At 35.7% G+C, this 25,426-nt stretch overlaps 3 protein-coding genes across 3 annotated transcripts; all 3 read left to right on the top strand.

Moving 5' to 3' along the window:
- Window positions 1-7,858: 7,858 nt before the first annotated feature.
- On the top strand, window positions 7,859-8,608 carry LOC132624120 (uncharacterized). Its single transcript, XM_060338946.1, has one exon. It carries the CDS (start codon window positions 7,859-7,861, stop codon window positions 8,606-8,608), a length of 750 nt encoding a protein of 249 aa, XP_060194929.1.
- A 1,048-nt stretch (window positions 8,609-9,656) lies between these two features.
- On the top strand, window positions 9,657-20,073 carry LOC132622286 (protein S-acyltransferase 11-like). The gene is made up of 5 exons (XM_060336872.1): window positions 9,657-9,810; window positions 12,915-13,140; window positions 17,633-17,931; window positions 18,812-19,291; window positions 19,623-20,073. The coding sequence occupies exons 1-4, from the start codon at window positions 9,742-9,744 to the stop codon at window positions 19,277-19,279; spliced, it is 1,062 nt and encodes a 353-aa protein (XP_060192855.1). The 5' UTR covers window positions 9,657-9,741; the 3' UTR covers window positions 19,280-19,291; window positions 19,623-20,073.
- Window positions 20,074-24,288: 4,215 nt separating this feature from the next.
- LOC132624119 (PKS-NRPS hybrid synthetase cheA-like) lies at window positions 24,289-25,212 on the top strand. The gene has a single exon (XM_060338945.1). It carries the CDS (start codon window positions 24,289-24,291, stop codon window positions 25,210-25,212), a length of 924 nt encoding a protein of 307 aa, XP_060194928.1.
- The last annotated feature ends 214 nt before the right edge of the window (window positions 25,213-25,426 follow it).

Raw genomic sequence — 25,426 nt, 5'->3', positions numbered from 1 at the left:
TGACAGAGCAAAAATGCTGCTACAGTAACCGGGCTGCTACAGTACTGCTACAGTACCGACTTGCTACAATAACTGCTACAGTGACCCCCGAATTTGACCCACTATTTAAGGATCAAATCAGATCCCAAACCTCATTTTTCAGCCAAGAATTCTCCACATATTTCCCAAATCTTCTAGAAAATTCTCCCAACTTCTGTCCACTAGATTTTAACGCGAATTAAGTATAATCTCCGGATTTAAGTTTGGACAATGCGTAGTTGCGATTATACTATCGTATTGCGGTGAATCTTGATTGGAATTCAAGGCAAATATTGGAGATAACGCGGTACTAGCGAGAATAAGGTATGAATCTCTCCCTATTGATATGGATATAAGTTTATTTACGGAAGTAGAGTTGTAGAATAATCGTATAGTGGATTTGTTGGTGGAAAAATTAGACAAATGTCGTGTGGGATATTTTATGGAATATGTTGGTATTGATAATATTGTGGTTGATGTTGGTATTGTTGTTGGTTGTTGGATTATGGTTTCGGGTTAGGCATATAAACAGGGGAGATGCTGCCCGAATTTCGGCAGATTCTAAAGGGATTTTAATTAAAGCCTTAAGACAAGTGTATGATGGTGAGCCTAATAATAGTATGAATGATTTTATATGTAGATTACAAGTCAGGAGATAAGTGGGAAGGTCAAGGACCAAGATTCCAGGTATGTTAAGGCTAAACCCTTTCTTTCTAAAGGCATGATTTCTTATTATAAACCTTTGTACTATATCCATAATATCGTTGTTTCCACAAATGTTAGACGCCTATGAATCTCATTATATTATTGAGCTCATTCATGACCTTTGAAATTCATTGTGATTGATCTCACCTTATGATATTTGTTCCTTCAAGGTGAGATATAGCGATGACGATAGTTCCATAGTAATAACAATCCAATGAGTTTAGGAATGTGTCTTAAGGAATGTTTTGTGGGACATGAATAGAGTGCTAGCGAAGGATCCCTAATGAGGTATTTGATACTAGAAGAGAGACTTATGATGTATCTCAGGATTTGGCTAATGTTTAGTTAAGCGGGCAGAAGTCTTAAAAGCCTAGAAAAATGCTTATGAGTTTTATATGACAATATACGCGTTGACGAATAATTGATGGTCACGAGAAGAGCTTAGAAGTGAATAGATAAGGAATGAGTACTAGAATTATATAAAGGGATTCTAAATGAGAGACTGGATCGGGCTGCACGTTCTGCAGCACATATATCTATATGTTGTGGCCCAGAGATGTGTTATAAGTCTTATGTGATTATGTGGACATTAGCGAATAAATGGCGGCTATGAAAAGTGCATAGAGGTTACTCGTAGAGGTTTGATCATGATGTTGATTATAATTACCACTGGTCTACGACCAGTCGAGCAGATGATACCACCGGGCTAAGTCCGGTTGGGCAGGTATGTATTTACCACTGGTCTACGACCAGTTAGACAGTTATGTATTTACCACCATGCTACGGCTGGTTGGGCAGTTATGCATTTACCACCATGCTACAGCTGGTTGGGCAGTTATTACCACCGTGCTACGGCCGGTTGGGCAAATATGTATGTATATATTTACCACTGGGCTGTAGCCAGTCGGGCAGTTACCACCGTGCTACGGCCGGTCGGGCAGTTACCGCTGATCAGTCGGGCAGTTTCGCTCTACCGTCGGGCGATAATCGGACGGGCAGTTATTACCACCGGACTGCAGCCGGTCGGGCAGTTACCACTGATCAGTTGGGCAGTTAGTATAGAATGATTAGTAAGATAAAGGCACAGTATTGTACATAGATATGGTTAAGCATGCGAGAGTATAGAGAGATATGTATCATATATGGATCGGGTTGCACGTCGCAACACATGCTCAGATAAAGTTTGATGATAAGGTAACCAGGACTATGGTAGGGTATACAGACCTAGTAAAGAACGCAAGAAGATGAAGAGGTATGTATACATATGCTAGATTTCCATCGGTAGTTCAGAAATGTCAGGTTGATTTTTATTCTTCTCATCTTTAGTATATGGCTATTTTGTTGCACTTTCCACCTTGCATACTCAGTACATTGCTAGTACTAACGTCCCTTTGCTGGGGGCGCTGCGTTTCATGCCCGCAGGTCTTGAGATATAGCTTGACGGATCTTTCAGTAAGGATACCAGCTCAGCAGGCAGAGTCGTGGCGCTCCACTTGCTTCGGAGTTGTCCTGTGAGTCAGCATGGCTGCATATGCATTTGCATGGGTATGGCGGGGCCCTGTTCTGGCCACTTTATGTGCATGTACTCCTGTAGAGGCTCATAGACAGATATGCACTGTTAGATATCTTATAATTATCACGACTTGTACTATGTTGTATCATTATTAAGGATAGCCTTACCGGCACATGCACTCGAGATTAGTTTGAAGACGTAAGTATGTTATCTTTTGGGCTTGTGCTCCTATGGCTTATAGTACCTTGGTCTTATGTTGCCTTTCGAGATAGAGAAAACGTGAGTTACAGTTTGGTTCGCTCGGTTCCCATAGGGTGCCGAGTGCCAGTCACGCCTTACCAAGGTCGGTGGTGTGACATCGCATCTGGTGTCGCATGTTGCACCAAACTATAGCATGTTGTGCAAACATCTCTGCCAGCACATGCTGCAGCAAGTGCTGCTCGCATGTGCTGCTAGCATGTGCCGCATTTCAGCTATTTTTGCTTCATTTTGCTCTGTTATGCTCTCCGAACATCTTATCCTACAAAACGACATAAATACACAAAAAGTAACACCAAAAGTGCTTGAAGAGTCACAAAAGCTTAAGGAATTATCATCGAATATCCCGTAATTTCACGGTACATCAACACCCCCAACTTAAAGTCTTTGCTTGTCCTCAAGCAAATCAAAAACAAAATCTCAATGAGGATCCATCAATTTAAGCTTAGGTAGTGCTACTATCATTTTCAAAGCACATTTTTTCATCTAAGCACAACTCTCATGACTTTGGTTGGTACCAACAATTAGGCTACAAGCATGTGACCTTTAACCAAATAACTCCCTCATTTCAAAATACAATTTCAAGAATGCAGTAGAGATTCAAAACAATCAAGCAACAACACTCAAGCCTCAATAAGTGCTTACTAGATATGCTCATTTGACTTAACTTGGAATTTTTTTTCAACATTTCCAATAAATCGTAATCCACATGCCCTCGCAAGAAAGAAAGTCTCAAAATCAGTATATTCACAACAACAACACAAGGGACATATACACAAAGTCACTCACACTCAACAAAGAAATTCTACTGCTAACAATTTCACACCATAAGCTTGCCCTTATTTTCAATCATCACTAACTCAAGAACACCCAGTTGGAGATCACATAGGGACTTTTTAAGCTGGTAATGTATGCTTAAGGAAGGGTAGGATAAGTATTTTGGATACAAGTGACTAGGCCCTCCTTGAACACTATACAATACCTTTTGTCCACTTTCCTCTTCATTTCAAAACATCACTCCTTCCTTTGCATACTAGCTTCCCCAATTTTTCCAACTTCTTTTTGTGCAACCATTTTCTAGATTTTCAATGTTTTTGTTATTTTCCAATTCCTTTTTCACAAAGATACTTTTTTTTTGCACAAAAAGTTTGCAACCTTTTTGTATTTTTCCAAATTTTCTTCATTTGTTTTGATTTTTCCACAACACCAACCTTCACCACTTCTCAATCAACATTAACACCCCCAACTTAGGCTTTTGGCCTCAAATTCACAATTTCATGTTCAATGAGGGAAAGGTTCAAAAGAGAGACTTTTCATCAAAAAGGGTAAGGCTTGTAATGTGGCAATCAAAGAAAAGGTCATAGGCACGAATGGGGTTACTGGTGATATTATTTATGTAATGGTAAGCTAGAAAGACTAAAGAGACTTTTTCAAAAATCACAATGATAGCCCAAGGTCATCTCTCCAACCAACATAATCAAAATTAGCATTGAAGACTAACCAGACAAGTTCTAGATGATAAAAGTAAGCACAAGAATTATTCAACAAACACTCACCACACATGACATATGAACTAGTCAAGATGGAACAATTTCACTTCCTAAGCAAGAACAAATAGAATAATATCTCATCATCCCAAGTAAAACTCATCTAGTAGGTAAAGAGTCACCAAATGAGCCAAAAAGTTGTCACAAAGATCATTCTTTCCTATGCACCTTGCTTTTTAACTTTCACAAAAAAATTGGAGGGGTATCGCATTTTAACATTTCACATGCAAGAGACTAACTCTATTAGTACCAAAAAATCCAAGAGTTCCCACATTTTTCCTCAAAGAAGCACCTACACCTAAACTACAAGACTAATTAAAGAAGCTAAGAAAGAAAATAAAATAATAAAAGTGACTAATCCACAACATGCCAACAAAACAAAATCTTCAAAAATTTGAGCAAGTTCCATGTGTGACAACGTCTATCCACAGCCACACCAATAGTCACAAAACAAGCCCGAGAAGGGCACACAATATCCACACATAAGACAAAAGCCCAGCAAGGGCACAAATTAAGCATAACCAAAATATAATGTGCTACCACATGCCACCTCCAACTACAAATATTGCAGTGTCATCACTGCACATAATCAAAACAAAACACAAAATAGTTTGAGGGTACAGAAAGATTTTTTTTTTTGTCAGCACCTGCGAGACGCAGGCATGACCTGCAAATCGCAGGTGATGTCACCTGAAAACTTTTTTTTAGCAGCAACTACTGGTTTTGGGCTGCTCTGAAACCCCGACCTACTCAAAATAACTCCAAAAATTCTGAAACTTTGCAGATTAGTCAAAAACAATAAAATAAACTATTCTAAAAATAAAGTTGCAAAAACGACTTAAAATTTTGAAAACGATGGGTTGCCTCCCACCAAGCATTTAATTTAACGTCGCGACGCGACGGTTATCAACTATACCACTTTTCCTTCCATTTGGAAGATATGAATTTGCGCCTCAACTTTGAATCAAGATTCCAGTGATGCTCGTGAGGCGGTGGTAGAATAGTAAAGAGGCCAACTCTAAGGTATCGCATTTTGCACTTCTGGGCTCGTAAGTGAGGCATGTCATTTTGTCTTCTTGGCATAGCAAACTTCAAAATAAAAACGCTTTGATCTTCATCTCCAAAATTTTCCATAGGCTTGTTAGTTCAACTTCCATATCACCCACCAAGCACAACGTTGAAAAATGGTTAGAATGAGGTCCAACGCGCTCAAATTCCAAACTTGCATGAATTTGACATTCTCACCCAAAAATGAACTAGAGTCTTTAAAAATTATTTTATTAACTTTTTTATGCAACTCTAGTATCATTTCTTCAACTTCGGCATCATTCACTATTTTTGGGTTGGTCGGTTGGCAATTCACTATTAGCTCATGAAAATCAATCTTGACATCTTCTTCATTGGAAACCAACTCAAAACTACAATCCATGGCCCTTTGATATTGAGCATCACATGCCTCAATCTTTGCATTCAATTCGGCCTCCAATTTCCGGATAGCATTTTCAAGTAGCTCCACTTCTTGAATTTGCTCTACATGCATTTTTAGAAATTCTTCCATCATCCGTGAAATGCCTTCACGGTGATCCCCATAGCCTTCAAGTTGTTGAGCTTGATTCATTAGCCAATTTTGGCTCAAAATTTCCATCTTGTCAAGTTTTTCTTCATTGTGAGAGTCGTCCAAAGCTTGTAAAAATCCATCCATGGTGAGATACACCTTTTGGATAGTTTCATCATCTCCATGTTGAACTTCTTCCCACAATTTGGTCAAGACTTGCCCATACTTTTCATTCCTCCCCATTATGCTTCAAAAAATTTCCTGAACTTGTTCTTTTTGAGAATTGGAGATTTCTTCTTCAAGGTTTTGCTCTTCTTTAAGTTGAACCACTTCTTCACTTTCACAACTTTGGTCACAGTCACAAGATTCTCAGGCTCATCTTTAAAATTTGAAATCTCTTCTTCAACCATTTCATTTTGAGAAGTCGACACTTCCATGACAATTGAGGAATTTGCATCCTCTAATGAATCATTCATTCTTTTCATAGCTTCTCCATTTTTTAAAATGGATTGTTGGATGAGTTTTAGCTCTTCCTCCATCTTAGCTTCCCGATCTAAGTATGTTTGGAGCATTTCCATGATACCTTCAAATCCGGCACTTTGTCCTTCACTTGCCATGTCATTGTCCCTGTCAAACTCAAAAGCACAACTAGCATTTTCATTAGAACAACTTGGGGGAGGGGGAGCAAAACAATTGGGACAATCACCCCAATGTTCACCTTGACCACCACATAAATTACAAATATTCTCATCATAGAATTGAGATGGTGCACACATCTCTCTCCCGGGAGCATTTTCACAATCTTTCCAAAAATGGGGTCCTTCACAATATGGACATGGGTCATCAAAATATGGATTGCAACCATCAAACCCATTTTCACAAATATTCACAAGTTTGGATCAAAGCAAGTAAGCTAAAAGCCCAAACTAACCCAAATACGCAATATTGTTTCCCGGCAATGACGCCAAAATTGATAACGTTCAAATAGACTCCTCAAAGAGAAAGTGTACACGGTCGAATGCAATATAATTTACCCAACTAAGAGTCGAGGTCGAACCCACAGAGAATCCTAGGCGATTTAAGCAAGTAAGGAATTATCGCTTTCTACGCTAAGCCAAACACTTAATAATACTTTGATTTTTGATTTAAAAACTAACAAAGATAAAGCTAACTAGAAAGCGGGTAAAATGATCAATGGCCACAAGTATGGATACAAAGGATATTACGCTCAAGTAACGATCCAATGTATTTCACGATTTTACAACTAAGAGCGGGTTTATGTTAATAGATAATGAAAAAAAAAATATGTTAATAGATAATGATTTCTAAAATCTCATTGAAAGTCTTCCAACCAAATCAATGAATTTCACTCTAAACTTTTCCAAGCCTTAGAGTGTGATATTAGGCACAATCAATTTAACCTCAAGTAACTATCTTATTCCTAGCTCAAGTTATTAGATGGGTTTAATGACCCAAATTCTTGTTAATTAATCTTTCCCAACTAGATTTCCTCTTCCGAGCTCAATCAAAGTAAATGGGCAAGTCTTAGGGTTAGCTAATCCCTTAAAAACCATTAAAGAACAAAATTAATTAAAGAAACAAAGACCCACTTCATTAGAAATAAAATCATTCTATACATAAGCAAAATAAGAGTTTCAATCCAAACTTTAACAATGTATACTTCCATAAACAAGGTTCAAGTAAAGAAATGAAATACTACACACTTAGATATTCATTACAAAGCAAGAAATTAAAGAAATGAAGTAAAGGTTCAAGAAAGTGCTCAACCAAATCTTCAACTTCAAAGTGTGGTGTAAACCCTAGCCTCCAAAACTTGTGTGTATATGCCAAAGATGAGTTTTACAAAAACCCTAAAAGAGTATTTATAACATTCCAAAACTGGAACAAATTGTGGACAAAAATACCCTGCGTGCACAACATGCTACTCGCATCTGGTGTCGCATGTGCAACATGCCAGTCGCATGTTGCACCAAACTATAGCATGTTGTGCAAACATCTCTATCAGCACATGCTGCAGCAGGTGTTGCTCGCATGCACAACATGCTACTCGCACGTGCTGCTAGCATGTGCCGCATTTCAGCTATTTTTTCTCCATTTAGCTCTGTTATGCTCTCCAGATATCTTATCCTACAAAACGACATAAATACACGAAAAGTAACACCAAAAGTGCTTGAAGAGTCACAAAATCTTAAGGAATTAGCATCGAATATCCCGTAATTTCACGGCACATCACTCACCAATATGTATCTCTGGAATAGGGCAGCTATTGCCAAACACTGGTGGGATATTGCTCACAAACAGGACAAGATGTGGATCAGGTGGATCCACTCTTACTATGTTAAACAACAGCACATGGACAGTGTACCGGTGCCAAAGCAAGCCAGCTGGATGGTGAGAAAGATGTTCGAGGCAAGACCTTTAGTAGCTAACATGCAAATTCAGCCTACAGGTAAAAGCATGATTGGACAGATCTACCATCACGCTCTTACTGCTAGATCTAAAATGCCATGGAAGTGTATCATGTACCAAAATGTTGCAAGGCCCAAAGCAACTTTTACTATGTGGCTATTGCTACTGGATAGATTACTAACTGCAGAGAGACTAAGTAAATGGGGGATAAAAGTGGATACGAAATGTTGTTTCTGCCAGAAATACGATGAAACAAGGGAGCACCTCTTTGTACAATGTGAGTATGCTAGACAGGTATGGACAAGAGTGGGACAATGGATGCACATACAAAACTTTCCTCCTACCAACTGGATTCAACATCAGCAGTGGCTCATAATCAATTCCAAGGGAAAGTCGCAGAATGCTCAAGTATTTAAAATGGTCAGCACTGAAGTTACATACGCCATATGGATGGAGAGGAACTCGAGGTTGTTTGAGAAACAAAGTAGGTCCTGGGAAGCAATAGCAAAAGAGATAGTATATGTCGCCTGTGTTAGAGCTAATCCTAGAATTTTCGATGTAATTCATAGTTTTATATTCTAGTTTGGCTGATGTGATGAGTAGTGAGAAGTTAGCTTGCTGGGTTTAGCAGCTACTGGTCTGTAATTATACACTTTGGTGATTAATAAAGTCTTTAATTACCAAAAAAAATGAAAATACCTACAATATACTTAGAATATACTTATAATATACATCTGCTTAAATTAAAAAATAGAAAGTAATAACTATATATTTATAAATATACAATCTTGAATTTTATAATACTCATGAGTCATTAGTAAATATAAAATTTAAGTAATACATATAACTTATACATAAATTTAAGTAATGCATATAACTTATACATATATATACCTACAATATACTTAGAACATACTTATAATATACATATACTTAAGTTATAAAATAGAAAGTTATATACTTAGGAAAAAAACAATCATGACTTTTATAATACTCATAAGTTGTTTTATATATATATATATATATATATATATATACTCCCTCCGTCCCAAAAAGATTGTCCTAATTTGACTTGGCACGGAGTTTAAGAAATAAAGGAAGACTTTTGAAATGTGTGGTCCAAAACAAAACTTAAATATTTGTGTGGCTATAAATCATGTGATAAAGTTAAATTGTTTCTAAATATAGAAATGTGCCAATTTTTTTGGGACAAACTAATAAGGAAAGTAGGACAATCTTTTTGGAACAGAGAGAGTACTTATAGTAACATAACATAACATAATTTATGTGTAAAATACGTAATTAAGCAAAAAAAAAAAAAATACGTTTAAGGGTTAATTGGTTTTCGGTTTTTACCAAGCCTATCAGTTCCGGTCAGGTTAGAGCTTTTCTAACCGGCTAACCGGAACCGGTTAACCGGTAACGATATAATTTACCTGTTCGGAATAGCCAACCGGTTCGGGGTCATGTTGAATCGGTTAACAGGCTTAACATCAACTGTTAATATATATACATAACAGCACATCACTATAATAGTCATAAAATTTTAGAACAAAGCTGTCATGAGGTTTGACTGTACTAAATTTATAAATATTAAATTTAGACTTTTTTTTTTAATTAATCATTACATAAATTATAAGCAATTTATGCTAAAATAAAGGTTTAAAAAAATAAGGAAGGGAAGAAAGAAAGTGGTGCAGAGGTAGTTGGGGAATATGGATTTCGCCGACTGCACAGCCTCTGCGCCGTCGATTTCCCCCTCAAACGACGCCGCTTCTTCTCAGGTATTCTTCTCTTTTTGTTCCTTCCTTACTTCAAACTCTACCTCTCAGTTGACCTCTGTTCACCACCTTGATTCTCTCTCTTTTAAATAATAATAACAATAAATCTCTGCTATTAGCTTTCCTATTGTAGTGGGAACATTCTGCTGCTAAAAATAATAATGTCTTTAAAGAATTAAGGCAGATAAATTCTGGTTAGAGTAACTCGGTATCTGTGCTGGCAGGAAGGTAGCACACATGGGCGGAGCTAGACTCTTAAGGGGTTGGGCTGAACCAGTAGCTTTGGTCCAAACCTCAGTATTCGTCTTGAGAAATGCATTGGATATGTACAAATTATTACTCCCTCTGTTTCAAAATAGAGTGTCCACTTAGACATTTACGCACCCAAAAAAATAGGCAATTTGACTAGACTGCTCCTAATTAAATAAGTATGATCACTTAACACTAAGGGAAAAATTGGAAAAATAAGGTTAATTCTTTCTTGATTTGATAACTAGACACTTTTTTTGAACCGGAGGGAGTAATTTAGAACCTAATAACTTAAAAGATCTCGAATCTCGAACCAATAAGATTCAAATCTTGGCTCCCCGGGTAGCACGTAATCAGTGGAATTAATCGGAGTGTGAACAAGTTAGTTCGGACACCACCGACATTAAAAAAAAAAAAATCTTTCTTGATATAGCTTCAAAAATATTCATCTTTCATGAAAACCAATGAAACTATTGTCTAAACAAGTCTTTTTTTTTTTTTTAAGTTACCTTTATCTCATAAAAAAAAAAAATAGTTACGTTTATCTCAAAAAAACATGTATTTTCTTTTGGGTAAAGCTTTAAAGTTATTCTCTACTTCAACAACAACAACAACATACCCAGTGTAATTCCATAAGTGGGGTCTAGGGAGGGTGGTGCGTATGCAGCCTTACCCTTACCTTGTGAAGGTAGATAGGTTGTTTCCGATGGACCCTTGGTTCAAGTAAAAATTATTGTCTGCTTATTTCAGAATTCTCTTCATCCTCTGATTTTTTCTTATATATTGATGATGGTGCTGTCTGCGCAAATTCTTTCACAGCTTACGGTTACCACTTACCTCCCACTAGCACAATTCATCCTCTGAACCACTAGCACAATTCATCCTCTGAATTCTCGATACTAACTATGGTCTAGCGGTTCATATTTCTTTTTCTTTTTTATTTTTTTTATGACAAAAAAAATATATATGAACCGCTAGATCATATTTCTTTTTCTTTTCTATAAGGTAAAGTTTTATTAATTGATACTGCGAAAGTACAAAGAAAATGCAGTCTAGCGGTTCATATTTCTAGAACTTGCTTACCTTTGATACCCTCGGAAACAGCCTCTCTACCCATCAAAAGGTAGAGGTAAGGTCTGCATATACTCTACCCTCCCCAGACCCTACCTGGTGGGATTATACTGGGTATGTTGTTGCTGTTGTTGTTGTGTTGTTGTTGCTTACCTTTGATACCCAAACAAGTCCCGTATTCACAAATGAAATTGACAGCCTTTGTAAACTAGCTATTGATGCAGCTGTTCTCTTGAAAGCTACTTTGTTCACCTCTATCAAGTCTCTGTTGTTTATTGTTCTAGAATTTTGAACTTAAGCTTCGAGAAGAGAATCTATGATGCCAAGTCTCTAACCAATTTAACGAGATGAAAATGTACAAAAAGAAAATATTTACATGAACAAAGTAATAACTTACTGGAGTACATTATCCTTTTCTAGTTATAATATATATGAGAAGTAATATGTAGGATATCTCATCCAAAAAGTTAAAAGTAGGATATAAATCCAAATTTTCCTAGTCTTGTTGGAATGTCGGTCACCATGATCAACAATATGACTTCAAAAAAAAATCAGACTAAATAGTTGTCCAACCAAGCTAGAAAAAATTGGTTTGACTCACTGATGAATCTTTTTTAATCCTTCGAAATATAGAAGGAGTAGGAATTCTATTTTCTTATGACCAAGAAATCCGCCTGGTGCCAACCTTAGGACCAACTGCAGCCTTCGGGATAACGGGCATGCGTCTCCACTTAAATACCAGGCTTAGTTTGCATGGTGCAACGCTCAATCCTGTGACCTAAGTCGGCCTTTGCCACTTGAACTAAGTCCTGGTGGCCGACATGAAGGAATTAATAAGTTAATGGAGTGTCGTAATATGTATGACAAGTATTAAGTAGGATATTTCAGCAAAGAGTTACAAAATTATCCTACTCTTGTTGGATCAGTTCCGATGATCCAACAAACTTCAAAAAAATCAGAGTAAATGATTTGTCAAACCAAGAGAAAATTGGTATGACTCACTGATATAGAAGGAGAAAGAATCTCTGTTGTACACTTTAATTACCAAGATACCTCCTTGGTACTCATTAATAAAAATACCGTTTCATTAAAAGAACTTGATGTGGGAAACATCGAGGCCTGTCTTGGCACAACATTTGCAGAAGTGAATACCCCTTTGGATATCGATTTGTATCTGATTAGGCACTCAAATTTGTGAATAAGTTTGCTGCTTAGGCTACCCAAACTTGAAATAATGTAGGATGAGAGTGGGGAGATCTCCAACCTACTACTGGCCTTCCTGGAAGAAGAGCAATTCCAGGTCAACATTGAGGTCTCTTTTCTGTACAGAAAGCTGGAGGTTTGGTAGTCTTTAACAGCTGTCAACAATAGTGGGTAAACAGTAAAATTGAAAGAATTTTGGAAGGAAGAAGAAGAATTGTTTAAAGCACCAATGGAGCAAGAGAATCTTCGCTGAAAACTGTAAAGATCAAATGTTCTTCTCCGATTTTGGCTCTCCTCATATTTTGGGTTATAGATATCTTTAAATAGATCATTTCTTGGTATGTCCCTGGAGGAAACAAATATGCAGAATAGTTTTGTAAGTTATTCCAAAAGAATTCGTACCGAAGTTACACTACCAGTTCAAAAAAAAAAAAAAAAAAACAAAAGGAAGAATTTGTACCGAAGTTTAAGTATCTTTTGTTTGATCTCACTAATTCCTTTCTTCTCCTAATTTGAAAATTTAAGGCATACATGAGCCAGTACAACTGATATCCTTGGTTATTTTTTCATTTACTACTATGTAGGGGGAGCATTATGTGACAGCTCTTAGTGAGGATCATGATACGACATGTTGGGGATGTGGGCTTCGTTTACTTGTTCCGCCATATGCACCTGCGTTCAAGTGTTCCTGGTGCGGAGCAATAACTAACCAGAATGCAGTTAAAATTGAGAACAAGAACTTTAAGTGGAGACGGTTGCGAGATCGGTGCTTTGTTGGTGTGCTTGTTGTCTTTATGCTAATTGTGATATGTAAGTGATCAAACATCTATAATACCCCCTGCTATTGTGGTTTAATTGTTCTCTGAACAACTACGTTTGAGTTAGATATGCTCATAGCATTCTCTGTCTTCTCTATCTAATGTTCTTGCAGCGATTTATACTTCTTTTCCATTTCCGATCTATAGAAACTGTCAGCAGTCCATATGTGGATGGAGCTGGTATAGTTAATAACATGTTAGATGTGATTGCTAAGAGTTGATCAATAGCTAGATTCACTTTGGCAACTTGATGCTGGAAATGGTGTGAGCATCTCATTCATAATTCGTTGTGATCAGAAGTGTGACTGTGTGATTTCACGTTGATACAGATGGTTTTAAATGACTTAATAGAAAATTCCTCAATGTTTTTTTTTTTTTTTTTTTTTTTTAAAGCCATCAGCATGGTTGTGATCCCATTGGTGTGGGGGTTAGGCTCGACCCTACCATGTTTATTAATTACAAAAAAGTTACATGTTAGAGGGGGACATGTACCAATACCTCTAACCAATGTCATCTGCACATCTATTTCACAACAAGATGGGAAGGATTAAGCCTATACATTATTCTTTCCTAGCAAAAAAATATATACTTCTTAACTTACAAAGAAATTACATTTGTCATATCTCCTCCTCATACAAGGAAACCTCCATCTATCCAGTTGAATTAAACCTTTAACTTCCTTTGGTAACTGTTGAAAGGAGGTGTAGAAGGTTTCATTTCCACTGGTTGATGCAAGTTTGGCAAAATAGTCAGCAATGCCATTAGCCTCTCTGTAGCAGTGGATAAAATCCAGTTTGTCATTTCCTGTTGTAGCTCTATGAATCATATTTTTCGGCTTCTTGTTAGTGGTGGTCTTCTTCATAAACATGTCACTAATGATCTTGGAGTCCATTTCAATGATAATGTCGTTGAAGCCATTTTCTTTACACCATTTGACTGCAAATTCAGCAGCTTTTGCTTCTGAGAAGTTGTTGCTGTAGCATTCTACTGGTTTGGAGAAAGCTTTACAAAAGTTTCCATTGCTATCTCTTATTATACCTCCTACGCCAGCTTTGCCTTTATCCTTGATATAACTACCATCAACATTTACCTTGAAGACCATATTACTGTGTGTGATGTGTGAACTCAATACTACTCTCAGCCATATAGTTCTGCATTTCCCACTTTCTTGATTATTGCAGAGTTGCACTACATATTATTTCATGTTTTCATAATGGTTCTGTTTAGCTGTAATGCCCCTTCCTCGGTCCCTTATCCTTTGTCCGTGTTTAGGGCTTTAATTCTATCAAGGAAGGAGCAGACCTAGTGTATCCTTTACACATTTGTATAAACAAAATTGTGCAAGCGTAGTTTGGGGTCTACCACTTTCTGATCTACTAAGAGATTGAAATGATCTTCTGTGGACATTGGCCCCACTTATGCCATTCTCTCAGTGCAGAGGTTGTTGAGACTTCTCTCAAACACTGACCTGACATAGTTCTCTCCTTTTTTTGGATCAGTTACTAACTGGATAGAATTGCAAGCTCAAAAGTTTGACTGGGGAATGTAGCTCTGTAGACTCTGGAAGACTCTTATGAAAACAAGGTGTCCCAGTTGAACATTGTCAAGTATGAACTGGTTATATGTTTATGATCAAATTCTGAATAAAGCTTGAACCACTTCACATAAGACCACAAGACAGCTACGTGAATGTTATACGACTAAGCTATCTATATAGTGTATTCACAATCTAAAAGAATTAGTGATTCATGATGATATTGATTAAAGTGACACAACTGAGAAGATATTTCATTGGAACAGAAATTGCTAAGGGCCTGTTTGGGAAGCCACCGAGGTATTGGAATTAAGTGTAATTACACAGTTTGGCCTGTTTGTTTGACCAAGTAATTACTTGGTTAGGTGGAATTGGTTTAATTGGGAGGGTGTAGTTACACTCTTCAATTCTCAACGGGGGTTGAGCATTGGGTGTAATTACACCCTGTAATTACAGGGTTACTCTTTAGTGTCTTTCTTTTTTGTTTTATTTTAATTTCTTTGCTTTTTTAATTTATTTTTATTTCTATTATTTTTATTTGTTTTTTATTTTTACTTTTTAATTGTTTTTATTTTTAAAATATATTTTTCTTTTTATATTATTTATCTTTCATTTCCTTTCTTCTCGTTCCCAACCTTTACTTGTGGTTCCATGTAATTGCTCGTAATTTTTTTATTTTATTCATTTAGCATAATTGTGTTATTATTCTAATTTTTGAAACTCTGCCGCTCAATATTAGAAAGAATGAGTCATTAACAAACTTTGCATATAATGAGTGACGTTGTTAAAGTAGAATTTCGTTGTGAATGAGGTTATGTACTTATATTTTTCCTTTTTTAAATTTTATTTGCTTTAGTACTATTGACTTGTTATTTCACATTGCATGCAGTTTATTGTTCACTTACAGTTGATAGAGTTTTTTTTTTTTTGGTCAAACATTTGAATAATGTTATGGCATTATATTTATAAATATTAATTTTTTTGTCAAACCTCCAATTCATGATGTTCTCACAAAAAAGTTTGCTTTTAATTTTTATAATTAATTAAAATTAAAATATTATTAATTTGAAATATATATATATATATCAATTATTTTTCTTACAATATTAGTTACAAACATATGATTACTAATTAATATATTTTCAAGAAACAATGTGTTGTTAAATACCTAATTTAACATCATTTATAAAGGCACATATTTTTCAAATATTAATTTTTTATTTTTTATTATTAAATTTTATTTTTAAATTAAACTAACTGTGTAATTACACTTGTGCAACCAAATAGCACGCTTGTAATTACATTGTAATTACGTTATGACAAACAAACAGGTCGTTGTAATTACAATACAATATATTAATTTGAAATATATATATATATATATATATATATATCAATTATTTTTCTTACAATATTAGTTACAAACATATGATTACTAATTAATATATTTTCAAGAAACAATGTGTTGTTAAATACCTAATTTAACATCATTTATAAAGGCACATATTTTTCAAATATTAATTTTTAATTTTTTCTTATTAAATTTTATTTTTAAATTAAACTAACTGTGTAATTACACTTGTGCAACCAAACAGCACGCTTGTAATTACACTGTAATTACGTTATGACAAACAAACAGGTCGTTGTAATTACAATACTATGTAATTACTACCCTAGTAATTACACCAATTCCATTTACCAGGTGGCTTTCCAAACAGATCCAAGTGATGTAGGAATTGGAAGGTTTAAAGCCCACTTAATGGACGTTTTAATTTAAAAATAAATACGTGCACTTTAACGTTTACGCATGTTTACAGAAGCCTAAGCAATGATTTACTATCTGTATTATGACAATGAGGTGGATTCTAAGTCAAATGCATATTAAACTGGTAGGTACTTGTTTAGAACTAATAACTGAAAATTCTAGGTTCGCTACTCAGTTGTTATGCATAGTTATATGTAGATTTGTAGAATTGCTTTATCTGACAGTCATACTGGCAAGTTATTTGTCCATGTTGGTGTAACTGTTTTGTTTGGCATACACTTATATTTGCTAGACGCACAGAAGATGTTTCGTAACAACTTAGAAAAGGAGACTAATACAGATCAAGTTATAGGGAAGTCTGGATTGGAAGAACATGTATAAACTGAAGGATAACAATGTTACTGAACCCTTATCTTATTCTGCAAACTTATCCTGCCTCTTAGACTTCTGGTGTCTGGCAGTGCTATGTGCAATTGTACAAAGAAACCACTTGAAAATTCTAACCTTTCAAGTTCCAAGAAGCCATACTCCTGCTTTTTATGTATTCCTGTTGGCTTAATGCACCTCTGTATAGGTGTTAGTTATTGTATCATCTCTCCGTTAGATTCACCTCTGCATAGGTGTTTGTAGTTTGTATAATTACTCTCCGTTAAATTCGGTCTACTCTTTATACCAATCAGCAATGTCCTCTACTTATTTTTCTTAGTGTCAACCACAAACAAGTGAAATACCGTTCATAAAGATGGTTGAAGCTCATCCACATTGGAAGCCAACTAGGGTATATGTGAAAACTACTAAATGTTCACATATGGCAAGTGGTACTTCTATTATGGATGAATATGATGGCTTTATAATTACATTGTGAATATAATCATTTTTATTTTGTTCTGTACACATTATTAGGCTGCTTGTTTACACCCTTTTTTTATTATTGATTATTCCCTTTTTTTCCTGGTCATTGAATGCATCTAAATCTTGTTTTTTGCAGTATTGTATGCAATTATTTCCCTATTAGAGATTTTAAATTTTCTGATTCATTTCTGTTTCTATAAATCTTCTTGTACCTCGTTGCATTAAAATATATGAATACTTCTTTGCAGCATTAACCTCAATTTGTTGCTATTTAATACTGTAAGTTTATTTAGCTTTCTGTTTTGATTCTTTTTTTTCTTTTGGGTAGTGCAGGTGGTGGTGTTTGGGCAATTTTTCCTATAGTATTTTCGATCAGTTACTTCTGCGGTAGTGTTCACTCTTTAATTGCTGTAGCATTGTCCATTTCTACCTTGTCCACATTTGGCCTTGCTGCATTTCGATCTGCTGGTGCTCCACCAGACATACTTTGGGGTAGTTATCCTGCTGTTAAAAAGGGTGGGCTTGAGAATTATACTTTTTGTCAGTATTGTTCAAAGCCAAAGTCACCTAGGGCACACCATTGCCGTTCTTGTGGAATGTGTATACTGGACATGGATCATCATTGCCCAATTGTAAGTTCTCATTGTTCTTTTGCATTTTTCAAGGGGATCTTTGTCTTTTAGAATGTTACGCATTTGAATTTACCCGTTTTCAGTACAAACAACAAAAAGAATATGTGAAATTTTAGAAATTAGGAGAAAATGACAATCATGTTTCTGGGACTTTAACCGAGAATGAAGCCTCTAAAGATTTGTTTGTTCTAGCAAGTTGGTCTGTTCAGTATCTCCAAACTCTGTTTTAGGAAATCTTTTTTTTTTTTTTTTTTTTTTAAAATCGGTAATGTTTTATACTGGAGGATGGTATTCTCTCAATTAGCATTTTGCTAAAAGTTGCATGTAGACTGCTTGAATGTTTCCCTAAAACATCATATAATTATATAGTTGTTTCTTCTTCAATTTTTGTTGGGAGTCTGATGTAGGAAATCTTTAATCTCCGTGGACTTTGGGAAGACTGATATTAATATATTAGAACACTTGCAAACAAAATGCAATATCTTAGACCTCTCAGGCAAATCATATCTTTGACTTAATTTTATCAAGATTTACATTTATCACTTAAAACTATCCCCTAATTTCCCCACTCCCACCACCACACCCACAAAAGGGAATACTAATAGAGGGAGTGGTACTGAAGTGTCTTGTTTCCATAGATTAATTGGCATTCATTGGCTGTAATTTGTTGAAATATTGCCTCCATCACTGGGAGCTCCTTTCTTCATGCCATCACATTCTGGTTATCAGAATATTGCTGCTACTTGATATTTGGTTGTCCTTTAGACTAGTCAACTATGAGAAACTTCAATTTTTTTGTGCACTGATTTTTTATGCTCAACAAAGAAAAATGAAACTCAAATTGAATAGAGTAATGAGAGTGCTTCTTTTATTGCACCAGATTGGCAATTGTGTTGGTGCAGCAAACCACAGGAGCTTCATCATTTTCCTCATTTCAGCAATCATTAGCACAATTTATGTGTCCATCATTTCTGTCTATGCAGCTTTTCACTTTTGGCCGCCACTAAGCCACAATCCAATTCACCTCGGTCAAAAGTTGCTTTTGAGAACCTTGAAAGATGTCTTATTTGCATTTCTGGAGTCTACATTGTTTGTACCCGCGAGAGGGCTTGTTCTTGTCTACCTGTTTATTGCTAGTGTTTCTATCCAGATAAGTTTAAGTGTGCTGCTGTGGCAGCAACTCTGCTTTATATATGAGGGTAAGACCTACTTGAGTCATATAAGTACATCAGAGGGTGATGAAACTACAGAAAAAGATTGCCAAAATCTCATCCAGTTCTTTGGCTGTCCTTCTACGACAAGATTTTTGCCAATCTACTTCAGTTCTAGGAAGAAACACAAGAAGTGAAGCTTGGGAGGGGTGAGCGAATTTCTCCTCTGCACGTTTCTCATCAATTGGTTATTCCCTTGGATTGGACCATTCAGATAAATGCAAACAATATCATGCAAAATAGATAAAGAAAAAGGGGATAAATAGAAGATCTCTTAATTCATTTTCTCAGATAGACATTTTGCCTACATTACAGTCATTTTTCTTTTATAACCTTGTTATGGAAGTTCGATAATTCGGCTAATAACCAGATGACTAGATAGCTGAAACAGTTGAAACTTTAGCATTGTACGCTCTGGCGGCTCAGAAGTATCTCGTGGGCTCCGTCATCTAATTTCTTACCACTTGTTGATGACTGTAGGTGCCTCCTCCAGCTGCTGAACAGTTCCTTAGTGGGACATGTCTAGAGGGAGCAAAACAAATTGGTTGATAAGCTTGCAAAAATGGCAACTGCCACTATGGGATCTTCACTGAAGCTTTTTTGGCTCACCCCTCCTGCCTTACCAGATGTTTTGCTCTCAGACCAAGCATGGGAATCCGTCATTCGCACGAGGCAAAACAGGCAGTTACAGGATGCAAAACACTTTACTTAATGCACATCCTGCTTGTGATATTGTGGCTCAGCCATAACATTAACTTCCCTGTGGACTTTTTTGTTATGTATAAAATTTCATCTTTCTGTCCCGAAAAAATTGTAACAGATATGTCAAAAAAAAAAAAAAAAAAAAAAAAAAACTGGTCACACAATCGAAAGGGTTGATATTGGCTCCGCTATGTTTATCTCCACTAAGATTCAATCCAGTATTTGATAAGAGCATGTGTTCAAAAAACAATTGATGGCTGATTGCTTTATCTTGTGGTTAGTAAAAAGGTAAAGAGAGTATGACAAGCGTGGTCATTAAATGGCGCAAACATAAGTCTGAAAAAATGGCACCCGGTACTCAATACCCATGTTTCAGGTTACAAAATTTGTATCTTATAATTGAAAAATCTCCTTTTAAAATAGCTTTAAATTTTTAAATCTCCTCTCTTGTTAAAGTTTTAGCCAACTCTTTTTCTCAAATCTTCTCCCAAAGCACTCTCCAAATACGCATACTTTGGCTTCAATATGGGAACCAAATATAATAGGATTATAATCGTCTCAGCGCATCGAATTGATAGCAGTATGCCATTTATACATTCCTTTATTACATTGATGTTCAGTGACACATTTGACAGGTATTGCTTGCTAATTTTTAATACATGCTTTGTAAGAGAGCACTGAGTCTAACAAATTTTCTTCAGTGTACCTAATTGTTGATGATCAATGTGTTAATAGTGATATACATGAATATATACACGTTGCCATCGAATTGTCTGAACTCGTTAGATCCAATGATTGGTGATTTTCTTGGACAAAACTTGTACAAGTTTATATTCTTTTCTCTAATTCAAATGTGAGAGCAGCTGCTGTTGATTCATCCTCTTCGATTTTTCTTTGGCAACAAAGATCTGGATTTATGTGTGAAATTGAGTTTGGGAAGGAGAAAGCGTGAAATTGGGAGTAGCTGGAATATGTGTATGCACATTATTAGTATATAATGGGAGCTGGAATACTAATGTATATCAGTGTGTATAGCACTGATTTATTTAAGATACATTATGGTAGTGTACATATGATGTAAATCACATTTTTTGAACTGGAATTGGTGTCCATTATCCTAATCAATCAATTGAATTGAATTAAAAAATATGCAAAATATTTTGATAAAATATCGATTTTAATTAGAGAGATTTAAACACATGGAATGTAAAAGAGGAAAAATGGAGAGATAAAAGGAGATGACTATTGAACTTCATTTCTTTTAGGCTTAATTTTGCTAAATAAAATAGGGCAATTGGCGCGAATGCCCCTCTTTTGGGCTGGTCTTTAGATTCTGCCCCTCAAAATGGTGGTCTTTAATTATTGCCCTTCCGAGCAAAAGTAACATAGTAAAAAGACATTACTACCCCTAACTGTTACATATAAAAACAAATATTGTTATTCTCAAATCCTTCCCTTCTTTCATATCGTTAACCCAGCCCAACTTCGTTCCCAATTTTTCACATTATTCAAATCGTTGTTTCAAGCCAGATTTCTCAATTGATTTTGCTGCTACAACATCAGTAAAAAGTATAAATCTTAATTCAACTCAATTTAACGATTTTATTGAGTTTAGATTCTTAATATTTGAAAAAAATCATCTTCTACGACCTGATTATTAAGAAACAGATGACATACAGCTCAGATTGAACATTGCGCATGATAAAATTAATCAACAAAATAGAATTGATTGGATTTATTGCTTTGTTCTGATTTTAATTACTTTATACCTTAATTAAATTAGTATACAATGCTTATTTACTTGAAATTGTAATTATAGTAAATTCAATTTAATTCAGGCAATGCTTATCGATTTAAACTTGAATTAAGGCAAACTGTGTACAAATTTAGAACAAGTATGCCGGAGGAGGGAAAAGTTCAATTTACAAAAGAGTAGAGTATGCCGTTACCGGCAATGTTCTGAACCAATTTCATAACAAGTATGCTGGAGAAGGCAAAAGTTCTGGTTTATATAGAAGTATAAATTAGTCCAGTTGCGTCAATCCTCTAATTGGAATAAGTGTTGCAGGCATTTGATTTAAATTGGATGAAGGTAGAGAAGGTTTTCATTTTTTTTTTATTTTTTTTAACCAAAAACAGTTACTGCATTATCATCAGCAAAACAAAAAGTGCTTATGCCGAAGGAGGCAAAAGTTCAATTTACAAAAGAGTAGAGTATGCCGTTACCGACAATGTTCTGAACCAATTTCATAACAAGTATGCCGGAGAAGGAAAAAGTTCTGGTTTATATAGAAGTATAAATTAGTCCAGTTGCGTCAATCCTCTAATTGGAATAACTGTTGCAAGCATTTGATTTAATTTGGATGAAGGTAGAGGAGGTTTTCATTTTTTTTATTTTCTTTAACCAAAAACAGTTACTGCATTATCATCAGCAAAACAAAAGTGCTTATGCCGGAGGAGGCAAAAGTTCAATTTACAAAAGAGTATAGTATGCTGTTACCGGCAATGTTCTGAACCAATTTCATAACAAGTATACCGGAGAAGGCAAAAGTTCTGGTTTATATAGAAGTATAAATTAGTCCAGTTGCGTCAATCCTCTAATTGGAATAACTGTTGCAGGCATTTGATTTAAATTGGATGAAAGTAGAAAAGGTTTTCATTTTTTTTTTCTAACCAAAAACAGTTATTGCATTATGTTAAGCAAAACAAAAAGTACTTATGCCGGAGGAGGCAAAAGTACAATTTACAAAGTAGTAGAGTATGTCGTTACAGGCAAAGTTTTGAACAAACTTCTGAACAAGTATGCCGGAGAAGGCAATACTTCTGTTTAGAAGCCATTAAAGTAAAATTCTACAAACCTAAAGAAACTTACACTTCATTAACATACATTTAAATATATATATGTCCACAAAACTTAAAATCCTAACTTCATAAGTATCAAACTATCATCATTAGTTTTAATTTCATGTGTACCCATTCCAAATTGCCCCATTGTCAATTTGGCCAGTGTGCTGGAATAACCTCGGCCTTACAAATCGTAATTCTCTTCGCAGATCATCATTTTCTCTACTTAGAGCACCGTAAAGAGCCCTCAGAAAATCTATGTCTCTTTTGATATCAGCAATTTCATGAGTAATTTGCAAATTTGCAATATTAGGATGGATTTGGTTATAAAGATGGGCATGTTCATGTGCTTGCCCGTGGCCACCATTAACATGTATAATATGTTGATTTTGGTTCATTTTGTATGTGATTATATATGGTTTCAGAAGTAAAGTGTTTTTTTTTTCCTTCTTTCAAAAGTTGTGTTGGTTTATATAGAAGTATAAATTAGTCCATTTTAAATTGGAATAACTGTTGCATGGATTTTATTTAAATTGGATAAAGACAGAGGAGGTTTTTCAGTTTCATGAAAATAACTGTTGCAATTTCATTGAAATAACTGTTGCAGAAACAGTTACTCCGTTTTTGAAGAATGCTGGTAGCGGCAGAACTTCTGTTTACAAAGTGGTAGAGTATGCCGTTTCAGGCATACTTCATGACTTTACATACAACGTCTGCTGGGAAGGGCAGAACTTAAATTTTCAAAACTAACAACTTAAATACATTTCATTTTGGTTTTTTCTCAAGTGAACCTCTCTTTATGCAGGAAGTTTAACAAAACAATGACACCAAGATGCATCTACGTAGCCTTCAACGGCAAATGGGACGCCGCCTACAATTATGTTAATCATGAAACCAAGCTAATACTTATCAATGATGGTATAAATTTTCAACAATTCACTCAACAGATATTTGCGGGGCATACACAAGATACTCAGCAAAAAAAGGCCAACATATGGTTTGACACCAGTAAGAAAACATCCAAAGGGATGCGTGTAACAAACGACATTGATCTTCACACTTGCTTGTACCTGCTCAACAACAATGACAACTTCAGAAATTCCCGTTTCATATTAGAGTTCAATTCAGCTGATGCGTAGAACAACCCATTACAAGAACATCATAATTACTCTATCCTAATGACAGGAGGACAAACCATAGAGGAAATTGACAGACAACTCTGCATTGCTTATGAAGAAGACATGTCTGAAGTTGGATTGGATGACGAACAACAAAGCCCTATTGGACATAACCTTGGGATTCCACATGAGCAGAGCGAGATAGTAACTCCTAACCAGACACCTCAGCAACTACAATGGCAACCGCCAAACATTGAGCAAGTTATAAACAATGACCTTTCTCAGCATCCAACTTTATTGAATGTTGTATCACTTACTCCGAGCATGACAGTTGAAGAGACACAAACACAGCCATACAACAAAAGAAAGACACTAAAGAGGAAGAGGATACAAAATGATACACAAATTTTGACACCTAGTGCATCGATTGATCAAATAGAAGTTGGCATTTTATTCAAAGAAAAAGATACCGTGAAAAGTGCATGAATAACATTGCAATTACTCGTCATCAACAGTACAAGGTAGAAAAGTCATGCACGCAACGGTATTACATCAGATGTGTTGACCCAACCTGCATTTGGCGTTTCCACAGTTCAAGGTTCAGAGGATCAGAACTTTTCAAAGTAGTTAACTTTGAAAAGAGACATAGTTGTTCAATAAATTTCATCACCTCTGACATGAGGAATGCAACTTCAAAAGTCATAGCGGAATACATTACAGACCTAGTACGCCATACACTACAAGAGATAACACCCAAATTTGTCATTGAAGAAATGAGAAGCAGATATGGCTTGCACATTGGTTACCACAAAGCATGGCGTTCCCTCCAACACGCTTATAATGTCATAAGAGGAAGCCCAGAAAATAACTACACACTTCTATCGCAATATCTTCACATGATGAAATTAATAAATCCTGGAACAGTTGCTAACATCAAATGGACCGCTGACAATAAGTTTAAGTATGCTTTTTTCGCTTATGGAGCATCAATTGAGGGTTGGAAACACTGCAGACCAGTAATGATGGTGGATGCAACCTTCTTGAAATCAAAATACCGCGGTGTGCTCATGATAGCAGTAGCAAAAGATGGAAACAACAGCATATTTCCTCTCGCATTTGGTATTGCAGACTCTGAGAGTAATGAATCCTACAGGTGGTTCTTCAGACACGTGAAAAAGGTGTTTGGCACGCGCAAAGACCTATCAATTCTTTCCGATCGCCACGCATCAATTGCAACTGCAATCAAAGAACTGTATCCAGATACCCAGCATGAAATATGCATCTACCACATGGAGAAGAACTTGCAGAAATATTTCCCATCTGAAGCGATCCTATCACTGTTCTACAATGCAACAACTACCTACAAACAGGCGATCCTATATTTTGGCTTAAAATCACCCAACTGATAAACTTCACTGAGTTGTTTCAACTTTGCAGGATACATTACCTCGTCTTCATCCCTGATTAAAGAAAAGGGAACAAAAATTACAAAAATACAGGCAGAAGTTTGGTTCACAGAAAGGGAAATTTATGAACAAGTTTTGAACAATATGCCGGAAGGGGCAAACCTTATGCTTGAAAAAGGAAAAAGTATGCTGGAAGGGGAAAAAATACAGAGAT

The sequence above is a fragment of the Lycium barbarum genome, chromosome 12, assembly GCF_019175385.1.
Source record: "Lycium barbarum isolate Lr01 chromosome 12, ASM1917538v2, whole genome shotgun sequence".
Lineage (NCBI taxonomy): Eukaryota > Viridiplantae > Streptophyta > Magnoliopsida > Solanales > Solanaceae > Lycium > Lycium barbarum.
The sequence above is the reverse complement of the archived record's forward strand: the minus strand, read 5'-3'. Positions and strand labels throughout refer to the sequence as shown.